Here is a 21604-nt window from a genome sequence, read left to right on the forward strand (position 1 = left end):
GCGCTGATGCTAAGCTAACAAAAACACACCAGTACTTGGTCATGCCAAAAGGACCATTTCACTACTGCACACTTTTCTTTTACATAGATTTTAGGTCAAACTTTGACTCACTACTCAGCAGTAACATTAGCCTACTCTGATATGGGAACTATGCTATCAGCAGTTTGTCCACTTCTGCTTCAAATCAGCTGTGGCTAAAGTCACAATAATTAGGAGGACCACAACTTTAATTTTATCAATACTATATGAATAATACCCAATTTATTCAGTTGTTTTTATGAATAGGCTGAGACTGAATGTATGTTTCCATCTGGTTTACACAACAACAGGTGGAGCCGTTTCCTCAATACATTAAAATGTGAGTACCAGACATTAAACAAAAAATATAGACAAGGGAATTCACTTCCTGTTTCTCAACAATATCAATGCCAATTATAAACCCGCGTCACCTCAAGCTGAGAGCATGAGATGTCATCTGACGTATATGCTATCACATTCATGGATAAAAGTAATATTCTAGGTTCGTGTAGTTTAATGTGTATATCACCTGAATTTAATAAAATAATTAATTTACCATTGACCAATGAAATTTCTACTGGAAGCAAAAGTCAAGACCAAAACCACTTTAATTGTAGATGATCACAAAAGAGATGTCAAGTGGGACAGAACAAACTTTGGTGAAATTAAATTGAATAAATAAATGTAACTGAGTCCCACAGGGTTGCTCACGCCTAAACGTGCTATGTACTGTATTGTATATATGCAAGCTACATTCACTGTCCTTTACATGCACCTAATACAGTCTTAAAAATATATCAGGAGAAAGCAAAGTTGCTCATAAAACATGGCATAAAAACATCACGAGAACAAAGCTGTCATTTAAAGTGGTGGATCCGTTTCCCTTTTAAAACATCTTTTGGACATTTGGACACGTCACTGGGCATGATCACGCTGCCGAGACATCGACCTGAAAGAATTCAATCACATTTGCGGTAACAAAAATAGAGCTTAAAAACAACTCAGTTCAGCTGGGCTGAGACTATTAATTGGCGCGTCACACAATTTGAGCTCTGACTTTCAGAGTAAAGGAAAAAAAAGAAAAAAGAAAAAAAAAAAAGCTAAGTAAAACAAGAACAAACGTCTTGTTGGATGAGTAACACCACGTTATCAGTGTATCAAATCAGTGTTTTCACTTCTAACAGTTCTTTCAGAGTGCATGCAAATGGACTTTTCCAAATGAAGTAAACACAAACAAAATACAACCTGATAAGTTGCAGCAAACAATGATAAAACACAAGTAAAACAGGAAAAAAGGAGGAAGCTTGGTGTAGAACGGGGTTGACAGAGAGGGAATAATAAATGTCCACGTGCTCCTTCAGGTGTGTCCAGACTGACAACAGGACAAATAGCATCAGGTCTTGACACATTCTCATCTGCTGGAGTGTTTCTGCAGCACATGCAGGTTATTCAGGCTAATTTTAGTAGAACTGTTAGCTGTAGCTTGCTAATGACGGGCATCGATTTCTTGTTTTTCTGTGTGTTTTGTGTGTGAAGAGAGCTTGTCAATATATCTGGCCTAATTAGACTTAGAACCAAACTTATTTCACCAAGCAGGATTTGGACAAGCAGCAACACAGTTGTACCGTGTGGCGTTGCCTCTAATTATCACGTCAGTCTGAACACACCTAGGAGGCTACAGCAGAAATGAAGAGTTTTCACATTCCAGCAGCTGGGGATTCAAGCGGAGAAAACTGGAGGTCTTCACTTCTTCCACACGGTGTAGAAAACCCATCTGAGACACACAGTTAAGGACTATGGAAGACACAAAACCCCAGCACACGCAAATGTTTGGTAGTTCTGTCGATGTTTTGTCGTCCTGGTAAGGCAGAATTTGATAGACGACTAAAGATGAGAGGAGGAGAAGCACAAAGCTTAATTCAGAACGAGACTGCAGTTCGCTCACGCCTCTGCAAGAGTAGACAATAACAAAAGACCACAGAATCCTGGGCATACCAGATCTTTTCGGTTGAGCAACACAATGACGACTTTTCCTTTGACAGTTTAACCGCATGAGCAGTGAATACCTGTCCAAGTGTGAGTTCAGTTCAGGTCTGAAGGGAGTTTCCCCAAAATGTCTCTTCTACCAGAGAGCTTTTGACACGTCAGGTGCCCAAGGAAAAAATGGTGGATGATTTTGTTATTAGCTGCAGCGTGAGCGGGTCAAACACACTACCACAAATTAGAATCACAACATCATATAATTTGTAATACATTTCTTCAATTATGACATGAAAATCTGTTGGCGTTATGTATATATTGTGTATATCAAAAAATTAACTGATGGCAAGAACAACAGCTAATATCGCCCGGACCGTGGTTTCTCTCCGCTACGAACGGGGATTGGCTTTTCCGTGGAGTATTTCACCATCATTACTGACGCTGAAGGCTGTGATGGCGTAAAGGAGCCCCGCTCACGGCCCAGTCACGTCACTGCTGGTTCATGGGGTTTGACAGATAAATCTCGTGGTCTTTCCTGACCTTTATCTACTAATTAATTAAACATTTTCATTTCATAGAAAGACGCTATCTTGTTTTTCATTGCGTTCTCAGCAGATATCAATGCTGCATAGGCCCCTGACGCGCACTGTGATGGATCATTTTATACTTGCTATATTTTCTGTTCCGGTTTATTTTACCGAAACTGTTAACTACACTGGCTTCATTTTCATGCTCAATATTTTAATATCTGTTGTGGTTTTGCATATTATTTCTTACACTGCGGCTTGTTCTCTGACATGAGAGTAGCAAATGTTAAATAGAGGGGGGTCATGAAAGGATACAGCTCCATGTAGGAGGGCACACACACCACCTCTTTGGTGAAGTTAACTGGACAGGAGAGTTTCCCCAGCTGTTCTTCATACAGACTCAGTGCCTCTGTCAGATTCACGCTGTTACCCTGGCGACAAGTAGCACCAAAAGAAAACCATGAGTATTCTGATAACACAGAGGAACTACATCCTACAGATCCACGGTAACCGGTGATGAGACTTACCTGTGTGAAATATTTCCCAGCAGGATGCAGGATCTTCATCGACAGATCGAGGATGAGGCGAAGGAACCCCCATGTAGAGTCTAAACAGCCAGTAACACACACACACACACACACACACTGAGCAAGATACTGTCTGTCAGAGAACAGCACAAGCAATATTTGCATTCATATTTCACCTTCTTCGGGTTGTGTGGATATCGGGACTGCAGTGAGGTCATTAATGATGTAATCGAATGTTCTTCCCTCTTGGACATACTTCTTCAGCACGGGGACACAGTCTTCAACTAGAATCTGGATGACACAAAGAATGTTTCAGTGAAAATGTGCACGGTTGCGTAAAATTCTGTGTCGTCTACATATCTAAGATCAGCTCAGTTGCTAGTAGTTCAAATCGATTTGGCCTGATCCTCTGGAGTCTTTCTGCTTTGTTCAGACGCTCATAATGTGTGATGGTCACTTGATCGCTGTTTTTTTCTACATAAACATCATGTTTCCTCATCTGTGTTTGTGTGTGTGTGCGCACAGCTTCACACTGCAACACATTTTCAGAATAAAACTTGCTTTATCAAGTAAAACAACTGACACAACTGTAGCGACTTGAATAAGAGATCAAATTAAGTTGCTGGCAAAACCTCTGCGACGCACTTTGAAAAACTATCTCGGCAACAAGTTTAAAAAGGCAAAAGCTTTTAACTTGTGAATCTTGACACTTTACACTTGAGAAACAAGAAAAAAAAAATACATGAAAAAAGGCTCATCTATATTTTTTAATTAACAATTACATTAAATCTGTGGTGTGTCAGTTTCACTGCGTACAGCCAGCTTAAAATATACACACTAAATTTCTTGGCATACATGTTAGAAGTAATCATCTATCATTTGCTCTTGAGTAGAAAATACATCTTTTATCTGTAATAATACTACTAAGAATAACTGGGATGGAACCGTGCTTGAATACTCACTTGGTAACAGTCTCCCTTCAAGTTGTCTAGGACGTTGCCACAAGTCTTTCTCATGTGCATTTTGCACCCGTCTATCACCTTCTGGTCAATGTAGGAATTCTGTTAAGGAATCAGGTGCTGATATTGGATCATATTCATAGTTAAACTGTTCAGAAGGGAACCATGAGAGAGAGAAAAGAAGTCATTTCATATTTGTGAATTTACTTCTAGATGATATAAATATATCTAGAGGATATCTCCACCATGGTGATCATCTTTGGATTTTGTTTGACCACCTCAGCGAGGATGCCCCCGTCTCCTCCTCCTAATATCAGCACCTCCTTCCCGGCGTAGTCCACTTTTCCGCCACCCATGATGGCTACGGTGTAGGGCAAATCACTCTCTGCCAGGTCTACACGGGAAAACACAGGAACACAGACGAGGCTCGAGTGAATTTATGCGCATACGTGACTACATGAGTTACTGTTAAGAGTAACGCACGAGTTAATGGGATTAGTCTGTGTGTGGTGTGTGCTATACACTTACTAACATCTCCATCCAGGACGAGCATATTTCCAAACTGCTGTGAGTGCAATATCTTTATGTTTTGGTAGGCAGAATCTTCTTCATACAACACCTGGTCGATGTCATACTCCATCAGTCTGCCGTCAGCTGAGGGCCAATATCGGTCAACTTTGGCTCCTCGAATCAGGGCGGGGAGTCTCGCAACACAAATACAAATGATGTCACTGCAACACGACAGCTCCAGGATATATGGAGACGCTGAACCTTTAGAGCAACGCCCTTCCAGGTATTTACCTTTTAATCCTTGTAATATTGCCATTTAAAAGAGACGTTAGCTTCTTCTCCAGTGCATTTAAAAGCTGTGGAGAAAAAGTGGAACGGTTAAATTCGCCTTGCAGAAAAATATGTGTTTGTCATCTTATCCCTCATTTGACTGTTTAAGCTTCAGGAGGAGTAGAGTGAAGAATGTGGTTTGACAACAGTAAGTTGTTTTCACAAAGAGGTCCAACCTTGCTCTGTGCTCGGTGATAATCAGCAGTCCTATGAGCTGGATTTGGAACATTCCGAATAGTAACCAATTAAAAGCCAAAACTCAACATACACAAGTTTGCACATGCCTCCAGGTGAGAACCGACTTCAAAAAAAGACAGTCCCACGGATGGAGCCTTTCCCTTGGAAGGGGTTGCATATGAATGAAAACCAGAATTGATTTCCTGGGAAAGCTGCACTGCCAACTTCCCACCTCAGGTCCTACCCGCTGGGAAGGCTGCGTCAAGAATGAAAGCAGGAACATTACGCTGTAATGTGTGTGTTGGGTTTACGCTGCAGCCTAGTCACATGACCTACGCACGGATGAGCATTTCTACCTCTGTGGTGGTCTGGCTAGTTGACGGGGGGGGGGGGGGGAATTTATGCCGCTGTGTAGAGTTTCTTTCAACAATGGCAGCCAACACGGAGCAAATAGTTTTGAGAGTGTGAACGCAAAAGTCACTGATCGACAGTTTCATTTACTGGAACGACTATGGCTCAGACTGGAGGAGGAGACGGTATGGAAATGCGAGGGAGGATATGTGATGTTTCAAGGGGGATCGGTCACAGCTGTTGGGAGTGGATTATGTCTAATAGGTGTTGTAACTGCTACAGTTGGTGCTGTTTCATATGTAGCGGTAGCGACTGTGGAAGCACTGGAAGGGACAGCTCACCCAAAAGTTCAAATGCAGTCATCATCGACTCACCGTCACTGCTGAGTTTCATAGGAAAAGGTGTTGCACTCATCTTCATAAAATAGCCAGAATAAAACAATTAAATTCCCTCATTGTGCTAGTCTGAAGTCATCCAAGTGTCTTGAAGGCTCGACATGCCAGGTTGTCTAGAGAACCATCCCTGACGCCATTTTTTTTTTTGGGGGGGGCCATGTTTTAAAAACAGAGCATAGTGCTGAGATCGTCATGGCTGCGGTGATAAAAAGATGGCTGCGGTGAGGTTTTTTCTAAACCACTTGGCGTGTTGAAGCTTCAGGAATCTCGGGTTACTTCAAATGAGCAGCATGGAGGAATTTTATGATGCATTTTTTTTTGTTCCTTTAAAAGTTGCTTTCCATTCACTTCAATTGTTTGGGAAAGTGACTGCAACATCTTTTGCTGTGAGACTCCAGCAGTGTTTTGTGGACTAAAAACTCTCACCTGACATTCCTTCAGCATGACAGTCAGTAAATAATGACTGATGTTTTTATCAGTTAGCTTTCGACAATTACATATTCACATCGGTACAAAACCGGTTCAGCAGTTGCACATTTTGGCAATTGTGATTTTTTTTTTTCTGCTCTATAATCGCTATCAGACTCAAAAATCCCACATGGGTCAGGCCCTAGCCCGTAGTATACTGAGACCTTCATGAGGAAAAGCCTCGTTACAGCTGCGAGTAGATGTTACACATGGTTGGAATTCTTGACTTTTTTGTTGTTGTTGTTTTTTTAACAGGTGCACATGTGAAGCCGACAACTTTGGACATCACATCTCACATTCTGTCTTGTGCCCGACGGCTATTTAAGAAGCATGTCCATGCGAGTCAGATCTGCTGCACTGTGTCACATCATGCGTGTTTACTGGCCTTTAGGCAACAGATGAGGTATTTTGAAGTGCGTCTTGTTAAAATCACCTACATTGTCTAGTTGTCCAACATTGTCCTCTTCATAACACTGCAGATCAATAGTCACCAACCCGTGGGTGTGCACACGCAGAATAACGAGCCTGCGAAATCAAGAGGCAAAGAAGAGAAAGACGGCACAAATCATTAAGTCGGGTCAATGATTTCTCTAAATTGATACTTCACCAGAAATCTAGATTTTTACTGACACACATCCTGTGACCTTGAATTGGTCGAGGCTGGACGCCAATGACAAGCTCCACATACAGGATGTGGGTAAGTCCGCTACTTGAGCCGAGTGATCAGGGATAGCTGGTTTATCATGTGCATCATGAGCCATAATGGGATTTTCAAAAAAGCAGCTATCCAGCCAACCATAGCTTAATAACTGAGACGTCAGATGATGCTTCTCTCAAATCGAATCCACTTGGAGGGTTGAATCAAAATATGCCCCGTTCCCAGATGTTTCGAGTAAAAGCTTTAGGTTCCATGCAGTTGCCTTTTATACATAAAAATATGACAATAAACATTACTCAGAGAAAACAAAGAAAACATACTGTAATGGGGATGCATCCGAATAAGAATCAAGATAAGCAAGGATAGTGATAAAGAAAGATTTTTGTTTTACTACCTCGATGATAATGTCATTATTCAGATACTAAAGCAACTGCAATCATCATGTGATTGGTGTCAGGCTGCCACATGCCAGTTACTATAGTTTCTGCAAGCACAATCCACATGGTAAAGTATGAACCAGCACCCACGGTCACGCCACCAGTCATGGCTGCCCACCATGAGTTCAAGTCACAGATATTTCTTGACCACAAACACACTTTTCTCTTACACAACTGTTAAAGGCTGAAAAAAATAAAAGAAAAGAAACTATGATTAAAAACACCACAAACTGAAAAAAACATTCCCATGAATCTTTGCGTTGGCAACAAAATCGATGGCCTGCCCAGTGCAGAAGCTGTGAGATCAGCGGAGCTGGATATTCATTTCCTGTCTTCACAAACGTCAGCCGAGGACATCAGCTGCTAGGAGAATATCCGCCTGCTGAATTCAGATATGTCAAAGCTGCTTTTCTGTTTTGTTCAGTTTCCCAGTCACAGTGAATGAATAACTTACCTGTGCTGGTTTCAAACTTAGTCAGAGGAGGGTTGGGGGAATATTATTATTATTAGTAGTAGTATTATTATCATTATTATTTTTAAAGCTAAAAGGTGCTGATTGTTTAACATTGCACAGTGAAGGTGGGTGGAAGTGGAGTCCAGACAGGTCATTAAAACGTTCCTTATTTCGGTTCCATGCCATACCCACTTGTGGTTTGCTATACGCAAACAGAAACATTTTGATGTCTTGTTACAACGCTTAATGCATAAAAGGTTGCTCTTACCTGCCGTTCTTGCCAACAAAGGTAGCGAGGTACCCGTGCTCAACTGTATCATGTACAGTCTCTGTCATTTCCTGCTCATGAAATATGGACAGTAGACCAGGAACTGTCAAAGCAGAGTCAACTGGGAAAGAGCGGGGTGGGGGGCAGCAAAAAAAAAAACGAAATTAATGCCATTTTCTGCAACAACTGGCCAAGAAGTCCTCAGATAATTTACTGAAAGTGCCACCACTCTCACATGAACACACTTTTGATCATGAGAATTTTTGTTTTGCGGTCCACGCTAACAGACATATTAAAATACTCTAAAACTTTCATTTATCTCTCATATCACACAGTTGCATTTGCTATTCTCATGATTCATATTGTAACTGTTTTGAGACGAGCATCTTTTATATATAAAACTACAAATATGGTGCAACATACCGCATTTCCTGTCCCACAGCGCTCAATTGAACATAATAGCAGAGCAATGACAGGTCCAACCAATGCGTAACGTTGAACAACTCTCCCTCAAGGAAAAGTCATTGAGATTATAACATTTTAACCGAATTTTGGGAGAAGGTTAAAACACGAACTTATAAAAACGAACGTTTACATTAGCCTTTAACAGCCATGTTTCATCTGAATCCATATTACGCTAATGCTGTGAAGGACAGTGACAGACTAGCAGGTTAACGTTAGCAAGCTAGCCAGGCAGCTAGCTGACATGCCGCCAGGTTGAGGTAACGATGATCGCGTATGCACGGCCACAGTTCAGCCGCTCCACTTACCTGCTGTTGAGAGGTTGAAGTCGAGGGTGTAATGTCGCAGTGCCATGTTTGAGTGCATCCGTTATCCATGCCTGGAAACGGCACGCAGCGAGTATTTATCTGCAGAGACAGAGGGGAGGGCCCTGCTACCGCTGCTGCGACCACTACCCACTGACTACATGGGCCAACAGTACTGCTACATCTCGCGAGAAGAGAATTAAGCATGCGCGTGTCTGTGTTTCTGTGTGTGTGTGTGTGTGTGTCTTTTAACTGAAGAGGTCATTAAAAACAACTTTGCCACTGGTTTGTCAGGTTTTACTTCAGTGGTGCATCATTCTCTTTGTACTGCCCTCACAGCAGTTACAATATAATAGCATTGTAATCCATAGCTTTGGAATCCTTAACTGTTCCCTGCCATGTTCTCACCTCTTCCAGGACACCCTGTCACACTGGGAACCATTCATTTGTATGGATGGACTCTTAAAGTATGTTTGTCAGTGAATTCTTGCAAAATACCTAATATTGTAATAGGGAGTTATGCTGTACAAGACGGTTCTGGGTTCGAGCCCTGGCTCCTGCACAGGATCTCTCTGTGTGGAGTCTGCATGTTCTCCCTGTTCCTGTGTGGGTTCTCTCTGGTACTCCAGCTTCCTCCCACAGTCCAAAGACATCAAGAGGGGACGAGGCTGATTGATACTCTAAATTGACCGTAGGTGTGACTGTGAGTGTGAATGGTTGTCTGTCTCTATGTGTTGGCCCTGCGATGGACTGGTTACCTGTCCAGGGTGAACCCCGCCTCTCACCTGAAGGCTGCTGGGATAGGCTCCATCCTTAGAATCTTCAGTTCTAACTAAGAAGAAGAAGCCAATAAGTAGGTGAACTGTCTTTGAGAAAACTGAAACAAGTCCAGCTGCCAAAAACACATCAATCAATCTTATCATTGTTAACTAAAAATGTTCACCAACTTCCAGGTATGTATGTGCCATCAGGCCTGTGGCTGCAAGCAGAGCAGAGCTCTGATCCTGAAATAACTCGACAGAATAATGGAGCCACCTTTGAGTTTGTTGGGTTTCTAGCAGTGTAATAAATACAGTTTGTGTGAGTGTATTCGTGCATAACCTAAATTTAATCTTGGCTCATTAAACACAAGAGTAATTCACATGTGCCTGACTTCTCACCTTCCACTGTTGTACCTGCTTTTCTCTGTTGAGTAACTTTGTGGTAAATAACAGGTTCAATCTCTATCTCAATAGAATCCATCCATCGTCATCTTCCGCTTATTCCTACACATTAAGGGTCGCGGAGGGGCTGGAGCCTATCCCAGCGTCAACGGGCGAGAGGCGGGGTTCACCCTGGACAGATCTCAATAGAATGACGACAAGAAATCAAATCAATTATATTAAGCTTGCTTAACTCATATTCTTAAAAACATGCATGATACATTTATGAGTGCATAAAAACAAGGCACAAGCAAGTAAAAGAGACTCATTTTAATTGATACAGCTGAATTATAACAGATGACAATGAAGTGCTTTTTACTTAAAATAGAAGTACTGCACAGTACAACATAACTGAGTATTTGAAGTAAACACAATAGTGGATAATAATGAAGGAGGAGTCATTCGTGGGTTTATTTGCCCTGTTTTCCCTGATCAGACAGTATTCACTAACTGAAAAATTAATATCTATGTGTGTGAGAAACAGATAACAACTTCCAGTCACAAATAATTCTGACCCAAACTAACTCTAATCACAATCACTGATAGGCTGGTGATGAAGGTGTGGGCAACTTGTGCTGAACTGATTGTGCCACAGTGACCACGCTGTTTGTATCTATTCACAAAAGTACACAATTCTATGTTCTTTAGTGTTAACAACAAGACATCACAGCCTTACAGGTAAATCAACTTCCATTCAAATATTAAAACGGACATACGATCGCTTACAATTCAACCACATTTGACATGGGATGTTTTTTTTGTGTGATGATGTCATGATTTTGAATTGAAACCCCTCATGCAAGTTTGTCACTGTAGCAATCCAGCCGAGTAAGCAGGCATGAACAATAGATGGTGAGTGAAGGATCCGATGACATGTTCTCAGCATTAGCAAAGCTGTTGATGTCTGTAGCCAGCAAGTATTGCAGTATTAGAAAGTGAAACCGCCATAATCAAAAGCATTGAAGTCAGAATCTGCTACTTCAAAATCAAAACTGTTAAAATGCGGGGAGTTGATTGTAGAGCTGTCAGCATGGTACGCCCCTGCTGGTCCCATGTCAGAGAAATCTGCACTGAGCGGCAGGTCAGGAGCTTTGGCTTCCAGATTAGAGGGCGAACATGTACCTAAGTAACCCATAGCAGAGGAGGCGGCGGCCCCTCCCATCAGCAGATAAACCGCTCTCATTGTTTGGGCATTACTGATAGTGCCATGACGCAGACACCCGACTGCATGTCCTCCTCCTTTGTGATACTTTGTCCTGGGAGAATTCCGGCCTGTTGAACACAAGTGACATGTTATGAACACAAGGAAAACAAAAAACACATATGGACATTATAGTGACTTGCAGAGGAGACGGTACAGTTTATGAGAAATCAGTACACAGATGCATAAATCACCTTTCTCCCGTGGCGACCCACAGGTCAAAGGTCCTGGAGAGGATGCACTGCTGACTGGGGGAGTCGGTGGATCTTTATCCAGAATTTGCTCAGGTACCAGATCTTTGAGAGAAATGTGAAGTGGCGGCACATGATGTCGCTTGCAGAGACTGAGAGGTGACGAGAGGCTCTGGAAAAAATATGAAAATATTGAAAAGGGATGAAAGTATTTCAGTAAGATAATGCTTTTATAAATTGAAATACTACAATTACTACAACATTACCTTGGTAATAAAGTATTCAAAAATCTAAAATTCCCCTCAGGATGAATAATTGCTCATCGTCTATTCCAATACATGAATGACATCCATTTAAAAATGGTCCACTACTGGTTTAAACCCAAATCATTCCTGTCCTCCTCAACTGTGCTGGGCGTAATGCTAATCTAATATAGCATGCTAACACACCAAACTAAGAATAAAGTTAACTTTGAACAGACAACACAGGAAGATGTTTTAACACGGAGGCTGACATTGGAGACATCAAGGACATCATCGTGAAGACAACAGTAATGTCAATCTAACGGGTCAAAACAACAGTTAGCGACATCTGCAGTTCAGTTTTTCTAAGCAAGAGTCTCTCAACACTGATCTGAGTGTTCTGCACAAATACAAGACGAGAAATTAGAGTTTCTCACTGATGGATCACGTTGTTGTCAGGCGGCGGCGTTAAAAAAAACAACTGTCAAAATCTTGACATTTGACATCACGCAGCCCCTGATGTGATGTTTTGACTGGCTTCAAACTTGCTGTTGCTACGGACATAAACACAGATAACTGCACTGCCATCTCTCCTCATGCAAACTTTAAATCGAGACATATTTTAACTAGAGAGAGTGAAATTTGAATTTATCCATGATTAAGAAAAACGAATGATTAAACTAACATTTCTCTATTTTCAAGAGCAGAAGACATCGCGCAGAAGTTTTTTATCCAACTTAAACGGAGCTATGATGGTAGCTGAGCTGTGCAAACATTTTGCTTCTTGATAAGTCTGTCATAAAATCTATTTCAACAAAGTCTTCTTTTAAATTATATGACAATTTTAGATACCTAATTTTGCCAAAACAGGTGGCACGGTGGTGCAGTGGTTAGCCAGAAGGCTGCTGGGATAGGCTCCATGACCCCCCCCCCCCCCCCCTCCAACCCTTAACAGAATGAGCAGTAGAAAATGGATGGATGGAAGGAATTTTGCCAAGACGTTCAAGTTCCAGATATCCACATTTTCAATGAGCAAAGCATAATTGTAAGTATGTTGAATTCAGGGAGATTCAATGTATCTTGAACTGGATCGTCTGAAATGACAACATTTTTGAAGTTCTTCAAATAATTGTAGATATTTGTAATGAAAAACCCCAAAAGCATGAACCACAATTTGACTTTTACCTTTCAAATTATAAAAACAGAAATCTAAAAGGAGACTTCTGACGAGTCAGAATGGCCGGTAATTACAGATATGATCATGAGTGATGAATATCCAGTTTGTGTAATATGTCACCTTCTTCCAAATCTTATCCTACTGACAAATAAATCAATAAGTCTGTGACTCACCTGTTTCACTTTCCTCAGCACATTCAACCACTGGCTGAAAAGGAAGAAATAATTCTGTAATCACCTTCAAATAAATCAAGCCATTCCAATCAAGCACACCCAGGTTCAGTGAATGGGGAGGTTTGCAAGAATGGAATGTAGTAGCAGAAGACAAGTCTGAATAGAGTAATTGTCTTGCTAAGCTACAGCAAGAAGTGCAGGTTTGTCATTGGACTGGATGTTCAATGGAGAAAGCACAGCAACCGTCAGACCTGCAGTCTGCAGGGGTGTCAGCCAGCAGCAGCAGGTATTTATTCTGGGGCAGGATCAGAGCAAAGCAGCAGTCTCTGCATCCTCCGGAGGGTAACTTGGGCAGATCTAGGATGTCCTTGCCTTCTACTATTGCCTCACAGCTACTCTGCAGCAGAACCAGCTGATCGGGGGGAGACGATACATCGTGGCAGACCAGGAGGCTGCCTTCAGCTGTCAGGAGTAGAAACCTCTTCTTCCACTGTTTGAAAATAAATCCGCCTGATAGGTGGATTTGAAATGAAGGGAAGGAAGAGAAAACAGCACTCTTGTCAAAATAAGAATTTGTCTTAGTGAGGCATTGCAGCTTGAAATAAATATTTTTGGTCGTTAAGACAAACAGCCACAGTTTATTGACAGTGTAAAGAAATGTCACGATGATTATGATAACAGGGGGAGCAGTGTACAGCTGGATTAAAGCATGAACACTCTGTCATTCCATCATCCCACAGATTAGAGGTGGTCAGATGGGTGGAGGATCAAGGCGCTGTGCACCAATCAGGTGATAATAACCAGAGCTCATCTATCAAAATCACACCCAAACATCTGGATCCTCAGCCTATACACCGCACAAATAGTAAAAAGAAACATATGGACACACTTAATTTAAGCACATAACAGAATGAGCCGTAGCGTAAACACAAACGTGCGTATCTGGTCTGCTAATGAGATCTGATCAGGGTTTGACTGACAGCTGTGGCATCAGCAGTAAATCATTGAATAAAGCTGAATAAAAGCTGAAGTAAGCATTCATGCTCAAAAGGTTGCATCACTTTGCAGACACGTGATGATTTGGTGGATACATTTCTTAAGGAGTTTCTCAAGAAGAGAAATAAATAAACATGTCGCATCTCATTTTGGAACTAATCTCGATTAGTTTGGGTAAACCATGACAAGATCCTTTTATGAATCCAAATCTTACTCAAGATTCAATTAATAAAATTTGACAATGTCCCTGTTCTGATGGGAAAGAATAGAAACATGATCAGATAAGTGTTGTAAAAAAGCAGAAACACAATCTATTTAAAATTACAAAACCGGCCTACAGATTGTTATAAAAGAAGAAATCATTTCTCAAAAAAAAAAAAAACAACTCACCGTACATCCTGAGCGTGCCGTGATGGATCTCCGAGACATTCATCTTCGCTGTATCCAACTCAGTGACAAATGTTTGTGCACAGGATGGATGAAAAGCACATGAGGCTCAATGTGAGTTTTAATGCGCAGCCTTAATCCCTGTTCATCTGGGATGTTCCACAGTTCAGCAGCTTGCTACGAAGGAAAGGTTGTGATGAAATGTCACGCACAAACTGCTGTAGAGAGATCGGCGGGCTGCTGCGGGGAAGTGCAGGACAAAAATATATGTGATGGTTCCTCAAACACTCAGCTCATTGCATCAAAAGACATTCAACTATACAGTTTAGTTGCGTTCAGTAGCTGTGAGCTCAAATTCTCTCAATCTGTTGAGGCCAGAATTATCATACTTTTGCCAAGAGTGTGAGTTGTTTAATCTGCAGCAACACTGTTAATCACTAGGAATGATAACGTCAGCCAGAAATCCAATACGGGGGGCCCCTAAATGCACTTTTACTACAAGTATTAGGAGCCAAGTACTCAACAGTGGGAGAGCCCTCTTGAAATGGAAGGGAGTATTATTCTTACTCTTATTCTTATCATTCTCCTCGCTCGCACCATTCAATCACCTTTTGAGGGCTTTAGCATGCTTAAAGACTCCTGGTGAAGAATGACCTAATTCAGTGGGCACATGTCACATTACAATACCCACGAGTTCTGGAAGATTCCTAGTTCTGTCTTTGACTCTTGTATGGACAGGATTCATTTCCTATTGCAAGATTGCCTGAATGAAAAGAACTCAGTGAACATTGTGGGTTTATTCCCCCAGGCCTGAAAATGCACATTTTCAAACTCCCTGACTATTTCAGATTTTTCACAAGTGTATGAACCAAAACACACCGAAGTCTTACTGGTCCCTGTTACAGATGTGGAATAAAATGTGTATTAGAACTGTATTTTATATTTAAAGGTTAGGATGACATCCTTGTGGCCTCAAGCAAATTAACATTTCTCGTTTATAACATTTACAGTTGATAACCATTCACAACGTAAAAAACAGTAACAGTGACCTGCTCATGTAGGTCACGAGCACTGGCAGCAGGCGTGCTAATGCTAGCTAGCATTCACAACCAAACAATTAGCAAGCAAATAAAAATGTGACGTGAAAGAAGTGACACCAGCCAACGTTGGAGGAGTTTTCCTCCGTGCAAGCAATGCTCCTGTTGTTATAGCACTCGTCAGCAACAAATCAGCCAAAACGTCCTCCCTCTGACATCTTCTTACTTCATTTGCAAAAACCAAACAAGGAAGTTGAATTGAAAGCTTTCATTCACAAAACTGCTGAACGAAATTCAAAATTGTTGTCAAACCTCTGGAAAATCCCACACGCAGCAGGGTGTTTGGCGTGAAATCCATCTGAAAGCTTGTTTATGTGGCGGGTTAATGGAACCTGTAGAAAGGGGGACTTGTTTGACTGAGGCAATGACACCTTTCACCTTGTTTTGTTAAATTACATCCACTTTTTGGTGAAACTCTCAACATAGGACTCCACATCGTCAGATCTTCTCCAAACTTTACATGTTTGATGAGAATCCCGGCCTACAGACATGTGCAAGCTGAATTTAAGTCACAGTCGCAGCGCCTGCACCACCAGCCTGATTTACATCTAAATTAGACGCTACACACTGTACATACCTTGGCATTTCAGATTTGTTACAACATAATAGACTTGGACTGTAAGGTGCCAACAGACAATAATAATCTAAATACAGGTTGTTCTCTACTTATCAGTTTGTGGAATATATTCATTGAATGGGGGCTACACAGCAGTGCAGGGGTGAGCACTGTCGCATCACAGCAGGAAGGTTCTGGATCCGTAGCCGTGAAAACATTTACATACAAAGGGTGATAATAATTAACACAAAGTAAAATTCACGTCACATTGCAAGAATTTATTTATCGTGAGAGACTTCCAGTTATCTTGGAAAACACCAGATAAAATACAAGTACATTTAAGCTACACTATCAGAATGAAACGAAACAGAAAGGACACCCGTTGAAATAAATAAGCAAGAGTTGACATTAAACAGAGAAAGTATATGAGGGAATTGGATCAAATGTTTTGAATACAGAAGAGTCACATCACACCCTTGCAAATACATTTACAAGTTTCTTATGCGCTCACTGTTGATGCTCAGGCACTTTGTAACAAGAAAGAAAGACATTTGTATGCCATTTGTGTATAATTATTACACTTCATAGTGCATCAAAAAGACCCCCCTGTTTACAGAAGGTGGTCATTGGGAAGATAGAAAAAGATTCGCAGATGAGCAATGAAGTAACGAGGGAGGAGAGCTGCGCCAACAGAGATGTGTCCCTGTACTAAACTCCATTCAGAAAAACATTATTTTAAAGGTTGTTTGCTCGTCATCCAACAGAAATACCTGACAAAGAATTCATGTCTGCTTAGTTTAAATTGGTAATATGATGTCTGTACTTCAGCATGATTTTGATTCATTTATTGCAATTAAATCACAGCAAAATTGAAGCTGGAAGCAACTGCCATCCTGACACAGCTGAAGGAGACAGCTATGAAAGCCAGGGCTGCTGGCTGTTTATCTTCACGACATGTATGGCACATCCACAAGTACAACAGCAGGAATACGGTTATTTTCACCATAGATGATGAGGGAAAGGAACTGCAGAGAGAAATGTAGTGTATCTAAATGTATCAATGTATCAAGCCCCTGCTCCTCTCCTCCTCCTATTCACAGGTCCTTTCATAAACGCAGCAGAAAACCATTTGCATACAAAAACAATCCTTCTTTACTGGCTGTTTCTTAAAGGCACTATGAGTTTTGTTATGAAAATTTGTTGACTTAAAGTCATCTCAATCATTTTTCACGACATTTATGACACTGTCATTTGGAAAAAATACTGAGTAGAAAAGAGCACTTCAATAGAGGTCATTTTGCCTCTGTGTGTGTGAAGTTCTTGTTCGCTAAGATAGTTGATCCTCATACTGCTTTCTGAAACAATCTCCAGCGGGGAAGAAGTCCCAGCAGCGCTCCTGGTACATCTTCCACACATACGACTCCTAAGAGAACAAGGAAGGAAACATAGTGTACGTCAATGGGAATTTATATATATATATATATATATATATATATATATATGGAAAGGCAAGGCAAGGCAATTTTATTTGTAGACATATTCACACATACAGTTTGTCTCAAAGGGCTTCACATGGCATCATAATAACATCCTCTGTCCTTAGACCCTCACATCGACTGAGGAAAAACTCCATAGAAAACCCTTTTAACAGGGAAAAATCTGAGAAACCTCAGGGTGAGCAACAGAGGAGGATCCCTCACCCAGGACGGACAGACGAGCAGTAGATGTTAAAGAGAAGAAAACAGTTCACAATACAAAATGTGGAAAACATGGGAATGTTAATAACAGTTGACGAAGGACGCTTCTGGTAGGGGAGGCAGGGAGAGCAAGTCAGCTTGATGGGGGACTGGTTCATGGGAGGGGAGCGCGGGCCGGTGTAACAGCAGGGGATAAAGATAATATGTGTATGTATAATATATGATAAAAGGAGTCAGACTGACCTGTCCTGTGTGCTCCGTCTCATCCTTGTTAATAAGATACATTAAGAAGAACCTGAAAGGGATTAACAGGTTAATGTTATTGTACATGTATAAACACACACACACACACACACACACACACACACACACACACACACACACACACACACACACACAGAGTTCGCGGGCAACTCACATGTAGTTGGCCAGGTTGTGTTCATCTAAAGTGTGAGTCTCAAATCCGTGTGGCGTGGTATCAAAGTAGTCACTTCCAATCCCACATATGAAGCACTTGGTCTGCACAGAAACCAGAGATGAGTGTTTCAGACACATTAATTAGGACTCATAATAGTAAGAAAGTGTCAGTATCTTACCTCCATGTCTTCCTTAACCTGCTCTTGTTGATCCCTGAGTTCTCCAAAGGCATCAATGATCAAACCTGCCACAATTGTACAGGAACATTATCGTTTTCAAATCTGCCTGGAAAACTCAAAAAAATTCCTCACTGTTTTATACTGTATTTAACCTCAGTCAAATAGGATTGACAGTTGAAGGTGTTTTCTTTACCCTGAATGATGGCCAGCAGGATGACAATAACAAAGAAGAAGAAAGTTATGTCAAAGACCACTCGATACAACTCATATTCATCTCCGGCTGGGTCCTCGATCTCGTCTCCGATGCCTCCGCCAGCACGCACGCCCACGTACATGTGGAACAGGTAACACTGCAAAGTCGCATGAACACACATCAATTGAGAGCGTACATCGATGTGTTGAAGTACAAAGTCAAGATCAACAAAGACCTACAGTCATCATGTCGTCACATTTCATATCCGGTTCATCCTCGTCTTCACTCTTGTTGTAAAACTTGCGGAAGAAATTGAAGGCGACTACAGTGTAAAGGTAGACCACCACCGCTAACAGGCCCACCGTCATCATTAGCTAGCGGGACGAATGGAACAGAGTTAACACAGCCGTAAACAGGACAAACAGAATAAAGGTTCCTCCGAGGTCCTCAACATGTACCTGCTTGCCATTGTGTGTGACTGAGGACAGAATAGTGCGAAGAGTCTTGACCCCCATAGCAATATCCAGCAGGTGACAGGCGAAGAAGAAGTTGTTGTAGTGGCCCAGGAGAGACATAATCAGGTACCAACACAGATAAAGGAAGGTCTAGAAGAGACAAAAGAGAAAATCTGAAAAAGCTCAAACTGATGAGTCTTGAAGGTCATATAAAAAAAGTGCACGATTAGATTCATGGCTCCAAAAAAACAGAAATAAAACCTCAACATGCAGAAGATGCATTGGATTGCAATTGCATTGCAATTTACAGAGACTACAGTGGTACATATATCCCAAAGACACAGTTAAATATTTGTTTTTAAATTACTAAACAAACCATTTAATACATATATATAAGGCCTTTTAAAATGCAAGTCAAAATTCAGTCATAGTTACACAGTTATATGTATTTATTCAGAATTTATCACGTTTTAGCGGATAATTGTGCTCAAAAGCTCGTCGTTATGAACGCTGCAAACATTTTATGGCTCTTGTGAATGTGCTCACCTCTAGACAAGACTCTTAGTGCCTTGATGAGAAAAAGCACCATTTGATTTATTTTTTGAAAGGATTCATACTTTAATAAACTCTTCCAAGGACAATAAATGGAGTCACATCAAATTTTGCCGGCATTTACAAAAAAGCAACACCCACTGGCAACAGGAAGTTCCGTGTTTTATACGTATACTCCACGTGCTGGACTGCTGTGCTAGAAATGTGATGATGATGAATTCATGAAATGTTTGCTATTTGCCATCAAACGGCAAACTGCAAGGTCTCTATCATCGCTGCTTGCAGCTCTGATGTTATTACGTACTCTTGCTCATATGATATTGAACTGTGCAGTAATATCAACAGTGAAATACAAATGAATTGCGTCTTTGCTCACCCCATCAGTGAACACAACACCAAATTTCCAGATCTGGTACTTGATGTCAATGGAGGTCACCCTGAAAAAACACAACAGACAGTACTTAGTTGGAACTGATCACTTGAAATAATTTAACGTTGGGAAAATGAAAATATTCTGTGTTTTCTCAACACACCAAGCAAACACAGAGTTGTCTGGCTCTTCCTGTTTCTTCTCGTGTTGTTGACTCACATCCAGGGAGGCTAAGTCTACTCCCAGGAGTTCAGCGATTCTTTCGCGTCCATAAATGTCCCCGTATTTATCTAAAACCTGCACACAGTAAATATTATAAATATTCTTCCACAGAAACTACGAGAAACCCACAAGAAGCAAATGGAACTCACCTTTCGTTTGACAAATTTATCCCAGTAATTGTTTGGGAAAGATCTGTGGGGGAAAAAAAATGAAACATTATTTATCAAAGAATAAAAAACAACAACAACAACTTTTGATCATTTCTGCTTTTCTAGGAATGTAATGGAAGGTCATTCATTTTTTCACGTACGGTGTATTGAGGACCAGTCGATCCCACTGCCCCTTGATGTCGTCATCCTCAGGCTGCTCCGTGATGTAGAGGCCATCAAACTCCAGCTTTCTTGCAAGTTCTTTCTCTCTCTTAAATATCACTAGCGGGATCTAACAAAAAAACAAACCAAATGAAAACGCTCTCAAATGTAGACGCAATCATCTGAAATAGTTTCTATGCCATCAAAATGAGTCAATAAAATCAGCTCTGCCAATAAATGATCTAATACCTGACTGTGTTTTCAGCTTTCATGCTACAAGTAAAATTCTGAGTTCTCCAAGTCAACGATACTGCTGAGATTAATGCTCCTCGTCTCATTAGAAAGTAGGACAACACAGGTACGTAAACATGTTTAGGATTGTTGACGTGACACCAAAAACAGAAAAAAAATTACAGAAAAGCAAAAAAATGAAATATTCTTTTCCATGACAGCAGCTTTAGTTGCATATTTCAATGTTCTTACTGCACAATTGTAATTTTAATTTACATGAATAGAGTTTCCTGCTCAAGATTTTGGCTCAAAGTTATTCTTTTCATATGGTGTTGCGATTATATTCCTCCAATATAAATGTTAACCACACTCTTCTGTCTGTACTTCAAATTTTAAAGGCTGGTATGGAAGTATACCTTCAGGCAGTTGTATCCGATAATACAGATGAATGAGATGACAGTGTGCAGAATGGCGAGGAAGGACAGTGTGGGCTGCATGTAGCCAGTACTCTCCTCCAGATAGTAGTAAACTGGGACGTCTTCCTCATCTTCATCCCCATCACTCATTCCAGATCCGTCCGCCTCCTCCCCCGAACCCTCAAACATACCAGAACCTTCGAAGAACCCGCTTCCCTCTGTCAAACCGGATCCTTCCATCTCCTCACCCTCAGGCGGGCTGTCAGATACCTACACAGAACAAATCCAGCTTTGACTAAAAGCATACTGAGTACTAGTGTCATTGACTAAAAGCATACTGAGTACTAGTGTCATTGACTAAAAGCATACTGAGTACTAGTGTCATTGACTAAAAGCATACTGAGTACTAGTGTCATTGACTAAAAGCATACTGAGTACTAGTGTCATTGACTAAAAGCATACTGAGTACTAGTGTCATTCGCCACGTTTCAAGTCCACTTCGAATTAACTTCT

The 21604-nt window shown here is 41.1% G+C and overlaps 3 protein-coding genes across 3 annotated transcripts in view; all 3 read right to left on the bottom strand.

Annotated features, from left to right (window-relative positions):
* Positions 1-608: 608 nt before the first annotated feature.
* On the bottom strand, positions 609-9009 carry sms (spermine synthase). The gene is made up of 11 exons (XM_086225995.1): positions 8830-9009; positions 8060-8180; positions 6680-6767; positions 4813-4877; positions 4540-4715; positions 4249-4405; positions 4015-4102; positions 3229-3343; positions 3053-3132; positions 2841-2956; positions 609-1792 (listed from the first exon to the last, which is right to left on the bottom strand). Exons 1-11 carry the CDS (start codon positions 8885-8887, stop codon positions 1762-1764), a joined length of 1095 nt encoding a protein of 364 aa, XP_086082121.1. The 5' UTR covers positions 8888-9009; the 3' UTR covers positions 609-1761.
* Positions 9010-10298: 1289 nt separating this feature from the next.
* LOC147248894 (uncharacterized) lies at positions 10299-14614 on the bottom strand. Its single transcript, XM_086226467.1, has 5 exons — positions 14399-14614; positions 13264-13522; positions 13013-13046; positions 11424-11592; positions 10299-11300 (listed from the first exon to the last, which is right to left on the bottom strand). Exons 1-5 carry the CDS (start codon positions 14439-14441, stop codon positions 10957-10959), a joined length of 849 nt encoding a protein of 282 aa, XP_086082593.1. The 5' UTR covers positions 14442-14614; the 3' UTR covers positions 10299-10956.
* Positions 14615-16324: 1710 nt separating this feature from the next.
* LOC147248895 (ryanodine receptor 1-like) overlaps positions 16325-21604 on the bottom strand; it is a 48579-nt gene continuing 43299 nt past the window's right edge. Inside the window, exons 95-106 of the mRNA XM_086226924.1 lie at positions 21092-21361; positions 20444-20574; positions 20283-20325; positions 20075-20208; positions 19918-19978; positions 18993-19139; positions 18774-18908; positions 18535-18691; positions 18342-18406; positions 18164-18264; positions 17989-18040; positions 16325-17471 (exon numbers count right to left, since the gene is read on the bottom strand). Of these exons, the coding sequence (XP_086083050.1) occupies positions 17376-17471; positions 17989-18040; positions 18164-18264; positions 18342-18406; positions 18535-18691; positions 18774-18908; positions 18993-19139; positions 19918-19978; positions 20075-20208; positions 20283-20325; positions 20444-20574; positions 21092-21361 (1392 nt within the window). The 3' untranslated portion in view covers positions 16325-17375. The remainder of the gene's footprint in view (positions 17472-17988; positions 18041-18163; positions 18265-18341; positions 18407-18534; positions 18692-18773; positions 18909-18992; positions 19140-19917; positions 19979-20074; positions 20209-20282; positions 20326-20443; positions 20575-21091; positions 21362-21604) is intronic.

The sequence above is a fragment of the Aulostomus chinensis genome, chromosome 15, assembly GCF_037954235.1.
Source record: "Aulostomus chinensis isolate RoL2024-O1b breed Wild chromosome 15, RoL_Achi_v1.0, whole genome shotgun sequence".
In the NCBI taxonomy this organism is placed as follows: domain Eukaryota; kingdom Metazoa; phylum Chordata; class Actinopteri; order Syngnathiformes; family Aulostomidae; genus Aulostomus; species Aulostomus chinensis.